At 41.5% G+C, this 24,192-nt stretch overlaps 1 protein-coding gene across 1 annotated transcript in view; it reads right to left on the bottom strand.

Moving 5' to 3' along the window:
* Positions 1–24,192, bottom strand: part of TBC1D31 (TBC1 domain family member 31) — a 34,447-nt gene that overhangs the window by 9,141 nt on the left and 1,114 nt on the right. The window contains exons 2-17 of the mRNA XM_006028465.3: positions 21,843–21,989; positions 20,515–20,630; positions 18,856–19,034; positions 14,721–14,872; positions 13,896–14,055; positions 13,483–13,683; positions 10,584–10,760; positions 9,286–9,365; positions 9,045–9,191; positions 7,369–7,502; positions 6,531–6,664; positions 5,340–5,519; positions 4,274–4,506; positions 2,215–2,367; positions 1,072–1,207; positions 188–280 (exon numbers count right to left, since the gene is read on the bottom strand). Coding sequence (XP_006028527.1) covers positions 188–280; positions 1,072–1,207; positions 2,215–2,367; positions 4,274–4,506; positions 5,340–5,519; positions 6,531–6,664; positions 7,369–7,502; positions 9,045–9,191; positions 9,286–9,365; positions 10,584–10,760; positions 13,483–13,683; positions 13,896–14,055; positions 14,721–14,872; positions 18,856–19,034; positions 20,515–20,630; positions 21,843–21,989 — 2,422 coding nt within the window. The remainder of the gene's footprint in view (positions 1–187; positions 281–1,071; positions 1,208–2,214; positions 2,368–4,273; positions 4,507–5,339; positions 5,520–6,530; positions 6,665–7,368; positions 7,503–9,044; positions 9,192–9,285; positions 9,366–10,583; positions 10,761–13,482; positions 13,684–13,895; positions 14,056–14,720; positions 14,873–18,855; positions 19,035–20,514; positions 20,631–21,842; positions 21,990–24,192) is intronic.

Here is a 24,192-nt window from a genome sequence, read left to right as displayed (position 1 = left end):
GAAAGAGAGAGAGAGAGAGAGAGGAATTTTTTCCACAGTGCTTAATTAAAGCAGAGGTTTAAATTTACAAGAGACTGTGCAGGAAAAAAAAAACCCTACTCTGGTCAACATTAATACAAAAGCAACCAAATTAAATTTTGGGAACACCACAAGAAGAACCATTTCAAACAACCATCTGGCTACATACCTGTTCAAAAAGCCGTCTCTGGGATTCAAGCTCCATCCGCCGCACTTCTACATCTTGAATTGTAGCAGCTGTTTCCCGCTCTCTCACGGATGCCTAGTGGAGAGGAATGAACTAATGGAAGCCACAGAAAGGTAGAGTTGTTTTCCCCATGTTGCAATCTCCTTTCCTTTTGCTGTACAAAAGATAGTTTTAGAACAGCTGTGCCTAACCTTTTGGCTTTGTGAGCAGGATGAGTGGCCCAGGGTCAGCCTGCAGCCTGGATCCTTAAAGTAGCTGACACATAGGAACAGTCTGCAGTTGTGACCCATGGACCTGGGTCTGGCCACAGAGTGACCCCAAGTACTGAGGTAAGACCATGTTATCCAACCTGGTCTTGCGGGCCTGGGCACAATCACGGAGTGGACCCTGAGTTTCTTGGCAGTGCCACGTTATCTGGCTCGCAGGGCTCTGCTCGGCTTCAGAAATTAGGCATGCAATTAGCAGTGCCACTGATCCCCTGCTGGCAAATTTCTGGATCTGTAAGGGGAGACGTGCAGGACAGATGACATGGCTCTGCAGGCTGGATCTGACCCCTGGATCAGAGGTTGAGCACCACTGTTTTACAACCTTGAGGAAGCTCATTTTATTTTTTTGGCATTGCTGACTTTTAAACAAACCTGGCTTTTCTCATCAATATGTCAGTTTAAAAAAACTGGATGGACTGCAGCAAGCGCCAACAGAACTACATAAATATGAATTCACCAGCCAAGAAAACAACTCTCACTATGCAGCCCTGGTTTCACAACGTGCTAGTCAGCAAAAGAAACTCTAGCATTAGCTATGCGTTTTTCCTTATCTATGTCTCTCAGTACATGCAAGGAAATATTGCTGAGATGATACCAAACCTTTCTAGCAATTTCATCGTCGAGACGTTTTAGCTCCATTTGCCGCTGATCTTGCTGATATTTCAGAAAACGCCTTCTCGCAGCATCCAGAAGCTGCAGCTCTTTTACTTTCAATTCTCTTTTCACAGCAGCTAATCTTGAAACCAAATTAAAGAGAAACAAGTAAACCTACACTGATAAAAGGCTGGTACTGAAAAGTGAGGTGTTCTTGAATCATAGTTATTTCCTTATCTGCTGCAATTTATTCTCTTTAACCAATGATGCTTGAATCAAAACAGGTTTTGTTTTGGAAATAAAATCTGCACTTTTGGACACCAAATTTAAAAGCTAAAAAGGTAATGGTTCTTCAGAGCAAGATAAGTCATCTGAGCTCCTATCGGTTATATTACTGTTGCTGTTAGTAAAAACTAGCTTTAGTTTACTAGGATTCCATAAAAATATTAAGCTGCTTCTGGAAACAACTGCAGATTTGTATGAACTCGTCTGAAGGGAAAGCCACTGACTACTTTTTTAAATTTAAATATATAAGTTTAGAGTTCTTTTAAAAACACATAGCTATTTAACATCTGTTTGAAAAGTCTAAAAATTACCCCTTTCACAGTTTAGCTAAAGACTTGCAAAGATTCTGAATTTCTTTTGAAAGGTTACAAGTCTAAGTTTATAAACTTTTTCTGCTTTTTAAATACTAGTACAGCATTAGTTCAAGCACAACACAGAACTCTGAAGTCAGTACTTGACAGTTCATTAAAGCAGGGACTTAATTTCAGCAGAAACACGAGACTATGCATTCCTCATTATCACTACTACTACTACAAGTTATTTAGCACCTAGACACCCCAGCTGAATTTGAGGCCTCATTATTTTAACCACTGTACAGACGGTGTCTGCTCCAAAGAGCTTGTAAGCTAGAGATAGCACAAAGGGCAGGAGTGGAGATGGAATTATGAAGTAATTTACCTAGGTCATATATAAGAACAATGCAAGACCAGGAACAGCACTTCCAGTCCAAAGCCCTACTCACTAGAACATACTGCTTCCCTATATTTACAATTCAAACAAAACCGTGGCATCTTTCTCCTACTTTTAATTACGACAACAGCAGGGAGCTGTAGCCAGGGTTCACAATCCCAATTTCACTAATACCTTTGTTTTTGATCTGACAGCTTTTCCTCTTCTTCCAGTAGAATTTTTCTCCTTTGTTCTTCAGCTTCACGAAGCAGACCTTGCTTCCGATACCAGGCTTCATCTTCCACTTGTCGCTGCACTGCTTTAGCTTCTAACTCATGAACTAATTGTCTGAAGGGAAGAATTTCCTGTCATTAGTGTAAGCAAAACAGATTTCAAGAGATTATTCAACAAGTTAAAACTGCTAGTCATAGGAAGACAAGGTTCCTTGGGTGAATTTGATATCTTTTATTAGACCTAGTCATAGGAAAGCATTAATTTAAATGCTGTCTGTGCACCAGCTGCCTAGTCCTGGAATAGATGGCACCATTTAATCTGAAATCAACTGACTACAATAGATATATCAAATTCATTCGGTGTCTTTCATACCCTTGTACTACATTTTTAAAAGAAGTGTAATGTACGCATTATGACAGTGGGTGGCCAACCTTTTTGGCAGGCCTGCCACAGTTCACCCCACATCCTCCTTAAGTGCCACTCCAATCCCCTTCCCTACCTGATTTGCTCTTCTGCTTTCTACTTCCTGCCCTGTCTAACACTCTGTTTTATGCTCCTTTCCTGATCTGCTGCATGCTACACAAAGAGGCTGTCTGTACCACTTGTGGCATGGATGCCAGAAGTTGGCCATCCCTGCATTATTAGAACAGTCCTGGCTGACTTATGTTTTCAACTGCCTGGTTTGTAAAAGTCATAGTCTCCTTCTAGTGCCACATTAGATAACTGCCTGTCTCAGATTGCTGGAGACATTTTGTTACCCCAACAACACCTTGAACATGCCTACTGTGAGATCAGCTTCATATTAGTTTAAATTATAAACTGGATGGAGAGATGAGAATTCCTAGCACCTCTGAAATTCAGGCCAGTTTTGCCTTCTTAAGATGGACTGCTTAAAAATACCAACCTTTATAGCCCCTGCTACACATTACATATATTAATCAATTAACTGATAAATCACACAGTAAATTTAGACTGGCCAAACATGCAGAGTAATTATTATATAATTAACTGGTTAAACTGCAAAATACATTTAGACCAGCCACATGTGCAAAGTAATTATCACATGATAAAAATGACTATCCAGCTATAACAAGAGCCAACTAGCTATAAAGCTAGTGCTTGAAAATGTATAACAACTCTACAGCTGGTTTCTATTCAGGTTTAATTTGAATGTGTAGCGGGGCCCTTCCTCTACATGTGCAGCTAAAGGCATGATGGGATCTAACATGCAATTCATACAATCGCACCTCCTGCCATGCCACAAATGCACGGCAGGAGGAACAATTGTGGGATTGCACGTTAGATCCCATAATGCCTTATTGCCAGTGCAGGGGGAGCCTGGGATTGGGCTTCCCCTGCACCAGCAAGAAGCAGGCTCCTGTGGGTAGGAGTCCCATGCACCCTGGTTGAGGGGGTCTCAGTTGCAGACACCCCCCACGCATCTCTGGGGCAGGAGGATCACTACCGCAAGAATCTCTCTGCACTGGGGATGTGCGAAATCCCCAGGGCTGAAGGGGCAGTCTCCTCACCCTGGGGGTGTCGCAACCCCCTGGACCCCTGGGACTGCGGCTGCCACAATTCTTAGGACTCAGGGTTTTTTTTGCTGGGCCTAAGGCACCTCTGTGGGTGGGAGCCCTGTCAGCTGATGGGAGCTTTTACTGTGATAGCTACTTTGCCTGTGCACAATTAACTGGTTAACTGTGCAAATAACCAGTTAATTGTAAAATACCTGTAACATGTAGAGGGGGCCTAAGTCATCTAAATTGCAAACTGTGGACCAAATATTATTAGGGAACTAACAAATTAGATGTTTTCAAATGCATCACTATTTCAGCAATTCATGCAGACTCTTCATTTCATTGAGAAATCCAACAAGCCAGAGAGGGCTAATCAAAAGTAAAGCATTAATCCATTTTTTCCTAACACTGTCTCTTTGCAGGAATATATATTTCCTTTATCTACAGTGTATCACTACTCAGATTTTCAATAAATTCGATATATTCTGTTTTCCCATGCATACCTTTCTCGTAAGTATTCAATTTCATCGTGTCTGATCCTTTCCCGCTCCTGAGTCTGATAATCCACAATAAACTTGGGATATTTATTAAATACGGGGTACTGCCCCTTTGTGAGTGGTATGAAGTCATCAAGCATACGCTGTGGATGAATATCTGCTGGGGTAGCTTCCATAAGATGATAGGCTTCTTTAATCACAACATTAATATCCAGGTTGTTTCGATGATGGAAGAAATACTGTAAGAAAGATGATTTCATTTTAAATACTTAAATGTAGTTAGGTATTTTATTTTGATACATGTATTAATTATTTCCCTATTCTAAAACTTGATTTATAACACAACAAGAAATCTCCACACTGATCATTACTCTGAAAAAAATACCATCTTAGAAGGCTTTATCAAAAGCACTGCAACTTTTCCAAGAACTTCTTTTCCTTTGTTCCCTTTACCACAAAACATTAGACCTCTATAGTGGGAAATTAGTTATGCAGTAAGTCAGGGTGTGAATTTCCTGCAAAGCAGCAACTCCTCACTAACTCCCTGTACGGACATTTTTAGTACACATTAAGGCCATGTCTACAAAGCTTCCTTCTCAATCCTTGGGACAACTGAGAGTTTGACACTCCTGTTTTATGTATGAGAAAATATTTTCATTTACATTTGGAGGAAGTAAACCAAGATGGCCTCACAGGGTCTGCATTTCAGAAGGCAAAGTAATGAAACATGAGTGTGCCAAAACCACTTTCTATTGTGCTACATCCAGATAGCAAGAAGAATGGTATCATGGTAAATCACTGTCCCACACTCAAAGAGTTAAATTTTCTTGCTTTATTGTTTAAAGCAAACAACATACAGAAAAACAAATAATCAGGGCAAGCTCTTAAGCCTTTTAACACACACAAGTACAATAAATTGGTTATTATTTTCATTCAACAGTGAATCTGTCAACTAGTAAAGGATACTGCTCGAAATAGGCATAGTATATAAACTAACATTCAACAGCAAGTTTCTTTTTTAACCTCTAAATATATTATACATTACAATTATGTGTGACATTAAGATGCTTACCTCAAAGTCCTCTTTTTGACTGCAGTGAAGCAAAGGAGCTCTGGAACATATAATATAGGCAGCAACCATCATTAGAAGGTATGAAGGATCATTGGAGAAGATATTATCAAACACTTTCAGCCATTCTTCTCTTGTTAGAACCTCAGAGAACAAAGTTTCTAGAAGAGGCCAGGCATATAACTAAATTGGAAAAAATAATAAAATCATCCATTAGTACAGTTTCCTAGTTTCTGTTACAGAAATAATATATGATTACAAATGGAGATAAATCTGAATATACAGGAGGATCTTTCTTGTCATATGCCGAGAATCAATTTATAAACACCATCTGGAACCATACCAAAAGATAGATAAGGTAACCATTGGGTGCATCTACACATGCGCTTTACTACTGACTAATTAGCTCTGCAGTAATTCATCACAGTCTACAAGTGCACTGGTTCAGGGTACAGTAAACTAATCAACTCTGCTGTAGAATAAGTACTCTCTTACAGTGTAGTAATTAAAGGCGCTAAAATGCACATGTAGATGGTGACCGGGTGTGTAAATATTGCCCCCTCAGCCTAGGCAGCCAGGGGCCTGTTCCACCCCAGTTCAAATTACTGCTGTCCTGGGTGTGCATGTAGATGTTGAGCCTAGGAGCAGTTCACTCAGGATCAAAGTGCTACGGAGTTTATCATGTCTCATTAATTACTCATGTAGATGCACCCACTATGTACAAGTTAGGAACTGAATTTAGTATATAGACACTTCTCTCATTCTCTTTCTTTTTTTCTTTCAGCATTTTGCTCAAAGACAGATATCAAAATTTCTTTAAGATATTTTAACATATAACTATTCTGATTAGATAACTAAAATATATATGAATAAATGATCTATTTTCATTTCATTTTGTATGGGCTTAATTCACCTATCTACTGAATTCAGTCAAAGCTATGCTGATTTTCAAAACTAAGAGAAAACCGTATTTAAATGTGTTCATAATTGCCCATGATAGATTTCTGAAAATGTATACTTACATGAAAGAGAATCTGAAAGACAATACGTGATGAAATTGAACAATATAAAACTACAGGTAAATGACTCTATGTTCTTTATATTCACTGTTAAATTAAGTCGTAATAAAAGCTTATATCAAAATGAAAATTACACACTGTTTACTAACAGTGTGAAGCTAGATAGGAGTTTTACCTGTGATGTCACACTGAAGTTTATTAAATGCTGCAGCAATTCCTTATCATGATGTGCCAAGATATTTTCCACCATACTAAGAACGTTGACTGGCGGATTAGGAAAATACTCAAACCAGTGTTGACACCAGTTAACTAAGAAAGGAAAAAAACAAACGAACAAGCATAGTAATATCAATTTAGTAATACCAAAGAGAAGCAGAGGGTTTTACCCACCGGGGCCTAATTTCAAAGGTTGATGCTTATTTTGCAGCCACTCAGTGTAGAGTTGCATAATAAGTACTTGTATACAGTAGCACGTGTTTTGATATAGCAGATAATTTCAGTACAGATCACTTACATTTGCTGTATTTCTTTGGAAGGTAATGAAGGTTGTTGGTGGCATAAGTTACTGCTGGACTACAACAGCTTAGTACAATCACACTTTTAAACTAAGATAAAAGCTTTTCTTTTGACTTGTCTCCCCATGTGTCAAGCATGGATTTAAAGGATTTAACATGACACCATTATTATACTGCATAAATATACTTTTAACAATTAGAGATTAGACTATAAAAATACAGATGTGATAAACTGATTAAAATGCAGCAGTTCAATATTTTTGAATCATAACTAGCAAAGATAACTGGACCTTACACTGACTCCTAACAGGCTTTTTTTCCTGAACGGTGTCTTTTTTATATTTTAAAAATAACAAAAGCCACTAATGCCCTCCCATAAGGATATCATTTATAATTTATCTTCTCTCAAGCATAGCAAATTTGGGGTTGGATGCAGGGACAAGACTAAATAAACTGAATGTGTTTTTAAAGGGATTTTGGAAGTAAATTTTTGCTTACCTATTACAGTAGCAACAACTTCAAAGCAGATGAGCTGGTTGTTTTGGAATAATTTTACAAATGGGAATGATAGCAGAGGAACATATGGTGTCTCACCAAAAATCGCAGACCAGTGACCTAAAGCCGATAAGGTCCTGTGAATAAAATAGAAGAAATATTTGTCCCCCAAAAATGTGTAGCTTGCCACAATATACAAGCTGTAATTATAAAAGATTGAAACTTATTTTTCTTAAATAACATTGGGTCCAGGAGTAGACTTGCATTGGTGGGGAATTGTAGGTTTCTGTCATTGTCCTGGAACAACTCTACTGCATCTAGAAATTTTAGTAGGCAGAATATTACCTGTTACAACCCCCACAACAGATAGACTAAATTGGGATTAGAAAAAAATCCTTAATTTTACATTTTATTTCTAATGTAAGTGTAATAAGGACCCTAATGCTATTCTGTATTCAAAAATAACATATGAACAAATAACTCAAACGTATGAACAAAATAACACATGAATATATGAACAGAGGCTTCTATATTTCTTAGGGGTGTGCGAAACAGGCCATATTCGATTTGGATTCAGCCTAAATCAGGAATAGTGATTTGATTAGTTGATTTGGATCACTGTCCCGATTTGATTTGGCCAAATCCAAATCTAAAGATTTGATGCCGATTCAGAGAATCAGCGATTCGGGCCACAGACACAACTATAGATGTTTTTCCTACATACCTTGAGGTACCAGGCATGGCTTATGAATGCTGCAATGCTGGGGTGGATGGAGCGTCCCACAGGGGGGACTGTCGCATGCTTGACAGCAAACCCAGAAGTGGGCCGGAAGTATTTCTGGTCCACTTTCCGGGTGCACTGCTGAGCGTGCAGGGGTCCCCCCTGGCTTGATGATCGGCTGAGGAAGGACCCCAGGTACCCCACCCTGACCCAGGAGGCACCAGTCGCTAAGCCAGGGGTGGAGGGGCCCCCCGCGCACTCCCTGGCAGACCCGGAAGCGGACCACAAGTGCTTCCGGTCCACTTCTGGGTCCGCTGCCAAGTGCACTGGGTACTCCCCCCCCCCCCCCGCTCCCGCACTCCTGTGGGACGCTTCATCCATCCCACCACAGCAACCTTCACGAGCTGCCTACTACCCTGAAGTATGTAGAAAAAACATGTAAAAGCTGTGCCTATGTCTGAATCGCCGAATCTTTCCAAATCTCTCTGACTCGATTCGGAGGGTTCCGATTTGATTTGGAGAGATTAAAGGGTCTTCTGATTCGATTCAGAAATTCGATTCGGAAATACTGACACCAAACCCGCCCCCCACAAGACCTAACACAACATAGGACCATGCTATTCACATCTAGACATAAGAATGAGTCAGATTAGGGGACAATTAGTTCCCTTGTAGATGGAAGAGGAAATACCTGAAAGCATCTAAAAGTCACTGCACTTCTTTACCAAACAACTACAACATAAAAAAGAATTAAAATGCTTTCAAATATACTCGTAAGTAGGTGATTAAACATAATGCTCCTGGATTCAATCAGATTGTGTGTTAACAACTATAATGTAAGAAAATGACATTGTTTAACATAAGACTTAGATGTTGCAAAAATCAACCAACATTTCCCCAAGCTGGTCCCAGGTAGATGCATAAACATGCGTACATGTTAATGGAAACTTATATTTACCTTTGTAAGACTCGCAACAGTTTCCTACTTTTGATGGGATATTCTTTCTGAAGATCCACAAAGGCAGAGTGGATACCTTTGTCTATCAGGCTGCTGAATGCCAAGTGGTTTTCAGGAAGTTGTAGTAAGGAACGCCAAACAAACATCCTGCAATAATGATGTAGGTTTAGCAAAAAAAGCCTCCTTTGTTAAGCTAACACAACACATTTTACTCTGTGTGCATGAGAGCGCACAAACGCACCTGTATTTTGCTGGATACTCTCCAAATCCTTTCAATAAGGTTTGTAGACGTTTCTTGTTTAATCCACACGGCAATTCATTCTACAAATAGGAAACCAGTAAGAACTGTAAATAGCATTTTTGTCTTCATAAATCTCTGGCTTGAACAGGCGGTCATTTCTAATGGTGGAAATGGCTGAGAAGTGTTCCCTGCTAGAAATCTTCCCAGGAGATGAAACACTTCAGCCTGCAATTGCCTTCCCTTCTCTCCTTGCCTTCCTCACACGGGGATGATCCCAACTCCAAAGGGAGACGGGAACAGCAGGGCACTGCCCCCCATACCTTCTATAGACTTAAGGGAGTCCCAGTCTTGGGAAGGCACAGGGGAAGCTGCTTAACTCCTCTGGATCACAGAGGAGTCTAACAGAAGTGTATGGGTGTTCATTCTTGTGAGAGTTTTCCTCACAGGGGACATCCTCCAGTTGTCAACCTGGAATGTCTCCTGAAGGGGGGCATGTTTTCTCTAGTAAAAATTAAAGGTATGCTTGCACACTCCTGGTTTCTATCTGGTAGAAATTTAACACCAACACCTGTACGTGGCTGATGTGTCAACGAGGAGAAAGGCAAATACTGTTATACTTGGGTTTTTTTTTTTTCTTATTCTGCTAATTTATGCTTTTGCAGTAGACTTGGTAGGAAGTGACAGCAACTGTTAGCAACATCCACTATTACGAGAATTATTACAGCAGTATCTGTCATTGTATCCGAGCCATTTTGCATATAAAAATGCTTGATTCAACTCCTACAGTATTCAATGGACAATCACACTACACTTCTACACTTCAGTGGGAACTGGATCAGACCCTAGATGACTAGGATTTTATGCAACTAAATGGCCAATAAAATTGAAACTAAACAATAAATAACATCAACACAATAAAATGTGTTGTTGCAATAAATCTAATTCCAAGGAGGCAAGAGATGAAATTGAAGATAAATTTAAAGAGAAGCAAGGTAGCTGGATGAAGAAAATAAGCAGTGGTACCCAAGAGAAAATTATAATACCGCCCTCCCCACAAAAACCCCCACCAAATTAAGTGGATGCAGTAAAAACATTTAGAAGTGATGTTAATAATTAGAACAGCAGATCAGTAAAGCTCTACGTAAAGGTAACAGAAGCAACAAACCCGATATTTAAGATTTAGTAAACATCTGAATGTAGAAAAAACTGAACAGAAAATAAACAGAGAGTTGTTTTGATGCAAATGCAAATGTTGCAGAACAGGTACAAAAACATTTATAGTACTTGCAACTTCTTACCTCTTTATTTTCAAGTGACATGTTCAGTTGAGGTTTTAGCACTTTAGTTTGAATTTTGTTTCCTTTTGATTTCCAAGGCCTCTCTGATCTTCCTGATGATACTTTCACTGTAAGCTTACTTGTCCCTGCTTTGTTTTTGGACAAATCTTCAACCACTCTAAACAGGGGTGGTGGAGGCTAGTTTCAAATAAGAATAATTCAGTTAACATCTTGTGATACTGGGGCAAAAGAATATTTTCACAAAAGAGGCTTTATATTCCATGCAATATTCTTTAATGTGATCAGATAAGGAAAACAGAGATAGACTTTACAACAGAAATAACCATTCAAAAATTGTCAGAAGGCAGGGCAGGGTGTCACTTTACAGCAGGGGCTGGCAACCCCTGGCACACATGCCAAGCATGGCACGCAAGGCCATTTTGCTCAGCATGCCACTGCCAGTCCAGCAGACCGGGCTCCGAGGTTGGCAGCAGCTATCCAGAGCCTGGGCTGGGTGCAGCCGGGAGACTACAAACAGCTACGCCGGGCTCCACAGCCCCGGCATCAGCGTCATGATGGCAGCAACTGCAAGCGCACCTCAGAGTAGACAGTGGGGATAGGGCATGAGGCAGCACAACTCTCCCGCTGTCCGCTCCGAGATGAGCATGCAGTCACTGCCAGCATGGAGTTGATGCCAGGGCTGTGGAACCCAGTGTAGCTGTTTGCAGCCTGCCCACTGCAGCTGCCTAGAGCCCAGCATGGCTACAAACAGCTGTGCTGGGCTCTGGAGCTGAGTCATCAGCTCTGTGCTGGCAGCGGGGAAGAAGCCAGGGTTGCACTGCCTCAGGCCCCTCCCCCACTGTCCTCTCTGAGGCACGCGTGCACCCGCCAGTATGGAGATGATGCCAGAGCCTGGGGCAGCTGTTTGCAGCCTCCCAGCTGCAGCCAGCCCAGGCTCTGGGTAGCTGCTGCCAACCACGGAGCCTGGGCCACTTGCAACAGGGCATGCAGCTGAGCCTGCCTGACTCCCACCTGCTCTGAGCCCAGCCCCCACACCAGGATGAGGCTGGCGCTGCCCCTTGCCAGGAGCACAGCACCTTTGCAGGCTTGGTTGGGTGCAAGGTGGGTGGGTGGGTGGTTGGGCAGGCTCCAGGCTAGGGCCTCAGCCAGCAGTGCTGCAGCGCCGGGGCTGGCTCCCCGGGGAAGCACAGGGGCTCTGGCGGACCCAGGGCATCGTTGAGTCGGATTCTGTCTGGTGGCCCAGCAGCCTGGCTCTGTGCACCCGCGCATCTCGTTCTGTGTGTTTGTCTTCCTCTGTCTGGTTCTGTGCGTCTCTGTGTGCACACGTGTCTGGTCCTGGATGTGCGTATGCATGTGTCTGTTCTGGTTCTGTTTGTGCACATGTGGTTCTGTGTACGCGTGTGTGTCTGGTTCTCTATGTCGTGTGTATGTGTCTGGTTTTCTCTCTGCTCTCCTTTCTCTCTCTCTCTCCTCTTTTTTCTCTCTCCTTCCCTCTTCCTTTTGTTCTCTCTCTCTCTCATTGCAACATGCTTAACAAAAAAGGAATACATAATAACAAAGGCAATATTTATGATTATTAAATATTCTAATATGCAGGGCATCCTGCCATGTACCCCCCACCTTCATTTTGTTTTTCTGGCATGCTAGCACTCCGGCACCTTCCAAAGTAGACATTGTGGGGTTTTGGCATTCCGGCCAAAAAACGTTGCCTACCCCTGCTTTGCAGACTTAACTCATCCAAAATGGATTATGAACATCCATTCAGGGCATCTGATGAAGCAAGCTGCAGTCTATGAAAACTCATGCCTTTCTGAAAGTGTTTGTTTATGTGGTGCAACCCTGGCCTGCCTTCCACTTAACTTTAGACTGAGGGCTAATTATCTGTTTCTATTCATGAATATAAGAAGTATAAACCAAAACTCAGAGAAAGGAATGAATGTTACGCAGACAGAGAGGTTATGAGTCAGTCTCAGCAGGTTCCGCTTTAGTCTTGACTTTTTCATATTGACTCACATTTATACATCTTCTGAAGCAGATGTACAAGCACAGCAGAATATGGCTGAACACCATGCGTACGTCACGCTTTGTATAAAAATGGCATTATCAGGTATTTGAATGTTTCTAAAATTATTTAAGTTTCTACAGCACATATATAATCTAGGGATCTGAAAAATGCATTTATAAACATTTGTTAATTCTCACAACTCCATTTTAAAAAGCAGCCATCTTCTCTGTAGAGAGAAGAAAGTGTCAAATAAGTTGTATGATTTTTACAATTCATTTAACAACCCAGAGGCAAGGCTGAGGAGGAAATTGTTCAGTCCCTTAGATCATTCTTCTTCCTAACTATACAAATCTGCTTACTTTGAGTACATGATACTTAAAGATAACATGAAACTGTACAGAAATTGCTTTCTAACATAATAAAAGCTGGTCTTTAGAATGTGTGTTATTTACAAAGGAACTAGATCTGTGGCTGTTTTATACTCATGATGTCTAAGGTCCAAAATATAAGCTAGGACTACATAAAGAGAGCATCACAGCCCATTCATCTCTGCAAGTTTAAGATGGCATCTGTAGCACTGCATTTCCAAGAAGGAAATGGACAGGAGACTGTGCAATCTCAGTAAAACCAACAAATAGGTGTGTATTCCTTGCTGCAAGATTTAGAAAAAACTGGAAAACAGAAACCAAAAGGTAATATTATCCAACATACTGAAATTAATGAGGTCTAAAAACATGTCAGCTATCCTGTGTTCTATAATTACATAAATAAGATGTTTAAGTGAATGATAAAATGACAAATTTTCTTCCCAGAATGAAAATGTTTGTAGGTGAGACTGACTCTTACATTGTATTCTAATACCATTCTTGCAGTTTGCTTTTCTTACAACTCTACCTTATTAACTTCCTGGGTCAAAACCTGGATGCTGTATATGTTGAGACTACCATTTTCCATTACTGATGCAATATATCTTCCATTTGGGCTAATTGTTGCTGTGCTGATCCCCTCTTCATGACTTCCAATGTCAAACAGAAGTTTGCATGTCTGTACGTTGATAAACCTCATAATATTATCTTGACTTAAAACTCCAAGAACCTAGAAATTAAGAAGAGTTCTATAAATCAGTTTTGTTCATGGAAAAGAACATGAGCACAAAACTTTGATATCTACTTCATCTAATTAGAAGCAGCAAAAGAACAAGTATTTAGTGAAGTAACTTGCCTGCATGTGGGACGGGATAAGAAAACAAGATTTTTGTGACATGAGTAAACAAACTGTTCCACCCTTAAGCTTCGCCCACAACTGACCTGATTAGAACCCCCATCAAAACTATCAGGCAGGAATTCCAGATGGCGAACAGCTCGTACTTTTGTAGGCATCTGGATTATTCTTAACAGCTGCTTTGACTCTAAACACCACAAGTGAAGATGATTTGATTTTCCTCCAGCTACAAGCATTCGGCCATCCCTGCATTAGAAAAAGGACACATTTTCATCAGGCCACACTCATCTAACTAGTTATACCTCTAGGCCATAATATATACTGCAGGCCCTTCATTCATCACTAGGGACTAATATCTTTTTCTTAATACAACTGTGCAGCTTCTTAAAGGTATTTTATACTTTATTAACAACAATAAACTACAATCACTGCCCTACCTGACTCATTCTCAGCAATATCTTCCTTGCTGCAATAAGTGCTGACTTTCATAACAAAATAATTCTGGCAGCAATATCTTTTCTGTCCTGGCACACAAATCAAGATGGCCTAAAGCAGACATGATTGATTCACATACTTCTTAGACCATCTTTTTTTCTTTCTATTGAATGGTCTTTATCTTACGGCTGGACTAAAGAGCACATTCTGTTTGACTCAAAGCCTCTGTTGGACTTGCATCTCTCAAGTGCATATTGGTCTGCTTTTCTTTTTTGCGGAAAAAGGAAAACATTTTGGATTGGGAAATCTCACATTAAATTTTCAACTTTTGTTAAAATAAATACCTAGAGTATTTTTAAAGATATGAAAAAATACAGCTTACTACTTTTGTGAAACAGCAAAAAGAGAGAAAATCTGGACTGCTTTCTAGGATTCATGTAGAACTACCTTTTTGAGTGTTTAAAGGAGCAATTTACCTTGTAACTGCGAAGATTTTATAATGCAACGTAGAGCCTTCTATTGAAGTAGGCAGCTGGTATTTACAATGGAGAGTATCAAATTCCCAGGCAAAAACAGAATTATCTTTGAAACAGCTAAGGATGGTGTTACTTAGTGGAAGGAAGAAAACCTGAAAGAAATTGATATGGAAAAGAAATAGTTAAATATTGCCAAGCAGACATACACACCCCAAATGACATTTTAAAATACAGCAACATGTGCATTTGTGCATTATTAACAGCTCAAACACACAAAGTTTTGAAAAAGCATCCAAGTGCACCAATACCCTACTAACGCAGTCCTTTAGACTGTAGATCATTAATTTCATGTATCATAATTAAGAAAAAGTGAAGAAATGGATGGGGTAAATTAGACAAAATATAAAAAGTAGTTTCTACTATGAAGATAAAAGAAAATAATCATAAAAAGTTATAAACTGCTCTTCTCAATTTATTTGACTATGTTGATTGCTTATATCTTACTACAAAAAAAAAATCACCTGGATTATTTAATCTATGATGACATCGCCTTATGCTCTACAGACAATGTGAAACATGCAGCGGTAGCTAGTTCTGCATATACAGGTTTCCCTTGCTTTATGCGGGTTCTGTATGTGCGAATTTGCTCTTACGCGATGACCTTTTTTATACCAAAAATTAATTATATGCGAGGTAAATTCACTCTAATGCAATCAGCGTGGTGGAAGCCCACAAGCAGCTGCTTTGTGCAGTGCACTGTGGAAGTGACACATACCAAATATAGTCTCCTGTGTCAATCTGTGCTCCTCGTTCATTGTCTACGACACACAGTTCTGTAATTGCCATCCCCATTATGCTAGTGCCCTGTGCTTGTGTGTACTGTTTGCTGTTGGTGAGGACCCAAATTGTTCTGTAAAAGCGGCAGAAATGGGTCTGGGGGTCAGGACTGTCAAGGTCTTGAAAATATCTCTATTCGTTACACTGTAAAGTAGGTTCCCTTTATGAGAATGTAAGTTACGTGCCGTTTTCCATGAATGCATGTACAGCATAAAGCGAGGGAAACCTGTACTAGCTCCTGAACCCAGAAGCCATAAATGCCACACTGATGTTAATATAATGGAGGCCAATAACTACTGCTGAGAAGTGCTATTGATAAGCAAAACTAATTATCCTGCATGCGGCACCAAGAGTTATGCTTCGATTGGGTTTTTTAGATAGTTTCACACCAATCATAGGAACATATTTATGGTTTGGGAGCCAGCACATACAGACCTGGGGTGGGATGTCTCAGCATGTCTTCACCACGTAGAGCACATAGAGATACTCCTTAGTGTTCCCAGCCATACTCTAATACAGTGGCAGCCAACATTTTTGCCAGGTGTGTCACAAGGTAAGCCCTGACCCATCCCTGAGTATTGTTCTGATCCCCACTCTCTAGAAGCAGATCTGATAGTTTGTGCCCAGGGGTGCCAGAATGGAGGTAGGATGGCTTGATCCTACAGCTTTGCGGAGCAGGACCAGGAAGCTGCTGTGAAAGAAGATGTGACCATCAAGAGCATAGCATAGTTTTTCTTAGGCAATGAAAGCCATATATAACCTAACTTCCCACTGTCCTACTTTCCTGCAATCACAGGGTGGCTCAATACTCCTTAGAAAGAGCACTTTGCAGCACTCTTGAACTGTAAGTTGACTGATGGATGCCACCATCAAGTCTGTTCCCCAACACCCTGAAAGGGGATCCCTTGCCAACCCTCTAATCGTAGAAGTCTGGCATGCCATCAAGGAAATCAAGAACAACTGGATGGAATACCTGCTGAAATCTCAAGGTTGGCAGCAAGGAACTAGTACTGAGATTGTACTAATTTAATATACAAATTTGGAACGATGAGGAGATCCCTGTGGACCTAAGGAAAGCCAACATCCTGACTATCTTTAAGAACGGAGATAAGTCTGTGTGCGGAAACTATCAGGAATCACCCTTCCCACAGCAGGGAAAATCCTCGCCCACATCTTCCTGAACCATCTTCTCTTCTACCTCTTGATAAGGAAGTCCTGTTGCAATCAAACCATCCTGCAGGGCAAGTGACATGATCCTTGTTGCCCACCAGGTATAAGAGAAGTGTTGGAAACAACATCAGAACCCATTATGGGCTTCAATGACCTTACTAAGATCATTGAATAATAATAGATAGCCAAGCCTCGTAGAATCTAGATAGTACTGGCCAAATCTGCATGCCCTGAAAAATGCATCAAGGCCCTGAGGCCTCTTTAAGAACAGATGACTGACTGTTCTTTGTAGCAGATCGAAGATAGATCCATGTGTCATACAAACTGGGGTCAAACAATGATGTATCATAGGCTCAGTTCTGTTCTCCTTTTTTTGACTGGCATGATGGTTCTCATCAAGGACAGCCTCCCTTTTGGAACTGATACTGAAAATTCCTCCATCCATTCAGTACTGAAATCTGGAACATTTTTGCTCAAAATCCAAAGTATTCAAAACAATCATCCTTGACCTTTAATTCACTGATGATGGGGCCATCCTGAGGAAAACCTCCAGACCACGCTGGATTTCTTTGCAGAAGCCTACTGAACTTTGGGCATCTCTCTTAACATTGAGAAGACTAAAGTGCTTTATCCATTTGCTCCAAAACATAAAAATGACCCCCTCCCGCTACAAATTACCACTGAAGGAAAGACACTGAAGGTAGTCATGCACTTCCCTTACCTTGGTAGTCATCTCTCTTAGAGAGTGAACATTAATGAGAAAATCCAGCACAAAATCTGGTGTTCAAGTGCCTCCTCCAGGAAATGGTTTGGCATGATTTTATTGACTGCAATCTCTGGAAAGACCAAGATCCAGGTCTACAATGCAGTTGTCACCCCCCACCCTCCTCTATGGATGCGAAATGTGGATGATCTACTCTCATCATCATCAAGAGCCTGGAGATGTATGCCTCTGAAAAATCCTCTGCATCAAATGGGAAGAGCACTGCACAAATACCAAGCATCCTGGCTGAAGCTAATGTTACCGGCATTGAATCAGTGATCCTCAACCATCAACTTCGCTGGACTAGACATTGTGTGGGGATGGCTGACTCTTGACTCTCAATACAAATGCTCTATTTCAAGCTTAGTTGTGGCCTAAGATTTTGCAGATGCCAGAGGAAATACTGCAAGGACAGATTGAAGGCATATTTAAAAAAAAACAACCAGATGCTGACATCAAGAGCCTGGAGGAGCTGGCTGCAAATCAACTCCAATGGCACTACAACCTCAACCAATTAGCAGCCAACATTGAGGTACACGCAACCCCCACTTAGAGCTCTTAATTGGTTCCTGAAAAACTGAGTGTTACGCGAAACTGAAAGTATTTGATGACCCAAGATGGCGACTGCATTTGTTTTTAATGACCCAAGATGGTGACCGTGAGCATTAAAGCGAAAGTCGCTGAGTGCTAAGTTAAATCAGGTATCAATTTAAAATAAGCGTTATAGGGGCACAGCACTAAGCAAAACAGTGTTAAGCAGGAGTTGCCTGTAGTGTCTTACCTTCAAAGGAGAAAAGAGAGAGTGGAAGAAGGAAAAGAAGAGAAATCCCAGTCTACAGCTTTCTCTCCCCATGCAGACCTGAAGCTTTTGAGGATGGATCTGTGGTTCAAGGATTTGACTCGCAAGTCACTTCAAGACCCATCAATGAGTTGTAGTAGAGATGATGCTTAAATCAGGGGACTACCAATGACCACCAAGAGCCAAGTTAATTTTTCCCTGGCCCTGCAACCTCTACCGTTTTACATGGAAGGCAAAGAGCTAAGGCAGGGGGTGGCAACATTTTTGGGCAGAGTGCCAAAAACACCTGCAACCCTGATTTGTAAGATTTTGGCATGTTAGGGGCAGACAGCGGGGGAGCTGCAAGGAGCCCAATCCTTGCTGTGGCAGAACAGCCCTGGCCCTTTCCCCGCCATCAACCCCAAGGTGCACATACCAAGCAAAATGCCTTCGCATGCCATGGTCTGGCACGTGTGCCAGAGATTGCCTACCCCTGATCTAAGGATGTATTAGGCCCATGGCAGAGACACCTCTTGGGTGCATTCTCATGTACATTTGTTATCTTTTACCAGCTGCTCTTTACTGACCTTCTGTATACCCACGGACTGGCGCACATTTAACTTCCTCTTTCTTTGAAAGGTGTCTAGGTCCCAGAGTTGCGCTGTATCAGTGGATGTAGTGATGGCATATCTGCCTGAACCATGGACAGAGATGGAGGATATTGAAGAATCATGTCCCCTCATCCAACTTACTAACTCCTTTGTATCTACAGTACAAATGAAATGCATTTTAAATACGTTGTGCAAAGTGAAGCAATGGGCAATAAAACCTTGTTGTTCAAACAATAGTGTGTGTGGTCTCCTTATCATAGCTAAGGTACCTTTTCTTTTCATTACAATCCAACAAATGAGGAACAGTTGAGTATTCCCGATATAACTAGACATTACAGAAACACATCCAGCTTCTCATATGTGGGAAGTAATCAATTTCACAATTTTACACATGAAATCATCTTGTGCAGACTTGTTTAATCTGCCTTCAGCTATCAGTCTTAAGAATCATAAATATGTCTATTGCAGCAAGCTGGATATGCCTCTAAGGCAGACTTGCCCAGTGCGAAAAATATTAATCCTAAAAAAAATGTAAATTGCATGTACACTTGTTTTGGCTTGCAGGCATCATGAGAGAATGACAAGCTACTATTCGTACATGCAAGAGAGGAAGGAAGAAAGGTTTAATGTACAGCACGCCACAACTATGGAAACCTGTTAAAAGCAAAACTTTGATTAGTCTCTTTAGACCCAGGCACCCACATAACTTTCCTACCATGGGCTTTGCATTATATTAGATCACCACTTCTCCTATCCAAAATTGCACGACCATCTTTCCTTCCTCTGGCAACTGAACAATTGTTGTGGTAACCACATAATTTATTTACACAGTAAAATAAGTATTGTATTTTAACATTTCTCAACATGGTTTGGCAGCTGAAGACAAAAGGAATATCAGCATTGGGCCAACAGCCAGCACTGAGAAAAAAAGAAAGGGATTGACTTCAGAACAAAGGCAACAAAATGCCTTCTGCTGTTTTGCCATTCTGTGATCTAAACTGTTTGGGGAACAGATTTAGTAGCAACCTGATTATTAGCGGTTTTGTTTTTAGAATGGTAAAGACATTAAATGGTAACAGATTGGTTGCCGTTTTCACCAAGGATGCCGGCGGAAGAATACTGAAGTGCAAAACAACATTTGGGTGACTTCCAATAATCACTTAAAAAGGAATGAAGATGCAGGTATTTGATTGTACACTTTGATTTGATTAATTTGAGTAATCAAAGATTTGCTATAGCTTTAAAAGTCAGTGCAAAAGGGTTTCAATTGTATATGCCTACAAATTCATGACCAATTTTGTGTTTGCTCTATATACCTTACTTAACAGATACGAATACAGTGAATTTTAAAAGGTGATAATTACGATCCTAATCCTGACAGTGCGCTACCTATGTTTCTGTGGAGCCTCAATGGAATCAGTGAAGCTCATCATGGGTAGAGAGTCTACCTTTGTACGGGACAGGCCTGAGGTTTGCATCTGCATGGTCCACGTTTGTCTTGCAAAAATACCTGGCATTGAATATAAAGCAAGATTATGACTAAAAACATTTCATATTTGATTTCAAACTGTGAACCTGTTAAGAAAATATGGCTGTCCTTTATTTTCAAGTTAGCTTTTTAAAGCTATCCCGTACCTGTATCAAAGCATTTAATGGAATAATCCGCCAAGGCCACAAGGAACTCTGTCTTCCTGCGCAGATTGAATGCCAAAGCAGTGCAAGCCTGCATCGTTCTCTGAACTAGATCAAACCTATTAAAAAATAACCCCATTGTGTCAAAAACTTGTATACACTAAATACAATAATCAGCTTGAACATATTTCTTCTTCTAAAAACTAAAACGCTCTCTCCTTTACTCAATCCCTACTAAAAGAAAGCCCGCCCATTTAATGTTGGGCTATTCCCAACAAGCAGCTTTTTAATTTAGACTACTGTAGTAAAGTATAAAATTCAGGATGTTAATACTTTACCCTTAGACGCACAATTGGTCCAACACTAAAATATTGACACCCAAAATTCTATACGCGACAGTACCAAAGCTGGTTTACCATACTTTAAGGACTATATTATTTATTATTCACCAGTATTCATGCAACAACCTGCTACCTGTGAAAGCACTTAACAACAGAAATGTTATGAGGGTTTTCATTGCAAGTTTTTTAAATTACTTTCTTCCACTCAGGGCGTTAATACAATATAGGCAATCCTTGACTCACAACATTTCGCACTTACAAAGTTTATAAATTAACACCCTGTTTCAACTTTCTAACCTCAGTTTCAACTTTACAATGCTTGATCTGATGCCATGCCAGGCCAGCGAACAAGTTCGCTGCATCGCCCATCTCCCTGGAGAACATCTGTCCAAACTTCCTTGGACACTTTCTTTAAGAAAGCAGACGGGACTCCAGAAACACCTGCAGTCAAGACTGCTGAGAAGACTCCAGCAAAGAACCCTTCAAAAAGTCTAGCAAAGTCACCTCAAAGAAGCCCTTCCAAATCAAAGTGATTGCTATTTACAATATAAATACATCAACGTAGCTATATTACTCATCTACAATTGATTGAGTACAACATTCTGAGTTAATTTTGGTGAAAACAGGGTATCGGGCCTTGGTTCAGAAACCAATCCCTCATTTATAACATTGTTTCCTATGAGAAAATCGGTTCCGAGCTGCATCATTTCAACTTGAGACGCAATTTTCAGGAACCAATTGTGTCGTAAGTCGAAGGACTGCCTGTACAATACTCCCCTGAGAGACTGTATGAGAACCTAGCTCTCTGTTCTGGGCTCAGAACAAGCTATCATCTCTCTAGAAAGCACTTACAACTGAGGTTAAAAACAAGCACTTTGTGTGACAGAAAGGGAGATTCCAATAAATTTAGACGTGAAGAAATGTAAAGGTAGAATATATCAAAGAATAACACATAATAGCCATATATTAATAATAAAAAATAATGCTTACCTGTTTCCACTCAAGTCAAAAACATAGATATTCCCTTGATGGTCTCCAGCAAGTAATGAGTCACCAGAATTGTCAAAGGCCACATTGAGAAAACGTATGGTCTTGGAGTGGTATCCTGTGGCACTATGAATAATGTTAGCTAGGACTCTGTGGGAAAAGCAAACAAATCACCCTGTTTGGGACAGTGTCTTTATCAAGCTTTTCCATATATGAGTAAAATGCTTCTAATATTAATGCGTCCAGGTATCTATGGGTTATTCCAGGTGATTAATGCTCTGGGGTGTTAAACTCTGGGGTGTTAAACACATGCCCACAGGATGGATCTGGCCCCCAGGGACACTCCACCTGGCTCCCTGCGCTATGGGTGGTCCAGGGTATTTGGGAGATGTGGCTAGTGAGGGGCAGAGCCTACTGCTGAATTCAGGGCCCTTGGCAGCAGAGGAGTGAGGGCCATGGCCTCCACTGCCCTGTTTGTTCTGCAGTTATTCGGCCCAATGCTGCTTGCACAGCCTCTACCACTGCTGGCCCACAGCCCCCAGATCCAGCCCACTGAGGAGCCCCATGGTCCAGATGCAGCCTAGGTGAGTTTGACAACTCTGCTATAACCATTGCTCCCTTCAATCTTCTCGCTGGAAGTAAAGTATCCCAGTCCCTCAGATCTGGGACTGTCTTCTTTACCTCACACATCACAGCATCTGACAAAGCAGGCTGTCACCTACAGAAGCTCATCCCTTTCTGAACCAGTTAGTCTTCAAAGTGCCACCTGCCCTGCCTTCCACCTGACTTGAGCCTAACATGGCTAACTATCTCCTTCCCAGTGCATCAGAAATGGAATGAATGACAAAGGAGGTAACTTACTAAAGATGACCCCCCCTGTGGTGGAATCTCCACTGTCAGTATTTCTGAAGAGCAGATACAACAATGCTTGGCTGGGGGAGTCTGGCAGAAGGCAGAGTAGATGTACACCTTATAGACTAACCAATGTAGCTATCAGGGGCAGATCCAAGGGGCTGGGGGAGGGGGATGCAGTTACACCCCACTTTGATTCTTGCTCCACCCCAAATTTAAAAGCAACTGCTTGGCAGTGGCAGCAGCATTTCTACTCAGACAGCGTTGAGGGGGTCAACTGACTTAATGGCTCATTGTCATCTACCCGATTCCTTCCAAACTCTTCATTCGGCAGGTGTTAACGACCCTCGCTTCTTTTTAATGGTCTTGATGTTCCACCAATCAAGCCAGCCTTTGTTCTGCCATGCTGCTCTCTGTTTGCTGCTCCTGGGAAGGAAGCTCCTATTTCACAGCCCTGCAAATTGTTTTTAACTCATTCCAAAACAGGGTATTTGCTTTTGCTTCAGTCTTCAGCTGCATAACACAGCCCTAGGCCCCTAGTATATTAGCAACGCTTTCTAGTTACATATGCAAAAGCAATCAGGGCTCATGGTAGAGGTGATATCTTTTATTATTAGACCAATTATTGTTGCTCTAAAAACAGACATCACCTCTACCATGAGCCCTGATTGTTTTTTCCTCTAGACCAGAGCTTTCCAAACTGTGTGCCGCGACACATTAGTGTGTCGGCGGCAGTGTGTAGGGGTGTCGCGCGAAATGCAGAAAATTTTGTGGAAGGGCACCGCGGAGCTCCCTTACTCGCGTCTGCTTCCCTTGGCCCCTCCCCCGGAACTGAATTACTGTGTCGCAAAATGATGCATGTCTAAAAAGTGTGTCACCAACATGAAAAGTTTGGAAAGCTCTGCTCTAGACTAATACAGCTACAACCTGGATACCAGTTATACATACACTCCCTGCTCCCAGCTTTCTTTATACCATTTATACACACACACGCGCGCACATATATGTAGCATAATAAGCTTTTGGAAGCTGAAAAATCACTTCGTCAGATGCTGTGAAAGGACATGCAACAAGCTTGACAGGGCTGCTCCTGCCTGGCTGTGGCCCTACTAGGAGTCCACTGTAAAACACCCCAGGCGGGAGTCACCCGTCCCCCAACAACCACCACAAGAAGTATCTCAGCCCTGAGTGCAATGACAGTCCCTTGCACACAATTGCTTGCAATTGTGCTGCCCTGTTTGAGCGGCCACATGGCTCAGTCAGCCCCTAGTTAAGGCAGGGTCTCAGTCTCGTTGCCTCAGCCAAACTGGCTTCCCTGCAGCTCCAGGCAGGCCTCCATCCTGCCTCCAAAGCGTGCACAGCGACACCTGCGGCAGGTGCAGGCCGGCACAGAGACAGGGCTGGACCTGCACGGGGGGACCCGCTAGGGGACAAAACCAGACAAGGGCCCTGCACCACGGCCCATGCTCGTAATGAGAAGCAACAGCCCCCACCTGAGGCA

The sequence above is a fragment of the Alligator sinensis genome, unplaced genomic scaffold, assembly GCF_000455745.1.
Source record: "Alligator sinensis unplaced genomic scaffold, ASM45574v1 scaffold681_1, whole genome shotgun sequence".
Classification (NCBI taxonomy): domain Eukaryota; kingdom Metazoa; phylum Chordata; order Crocodylia; family Alligatoridae; genus Alligator; species Alligator sinensis.
This window is presented reverse-complemented; position numbering and strand designations above follow the sequence as displayed.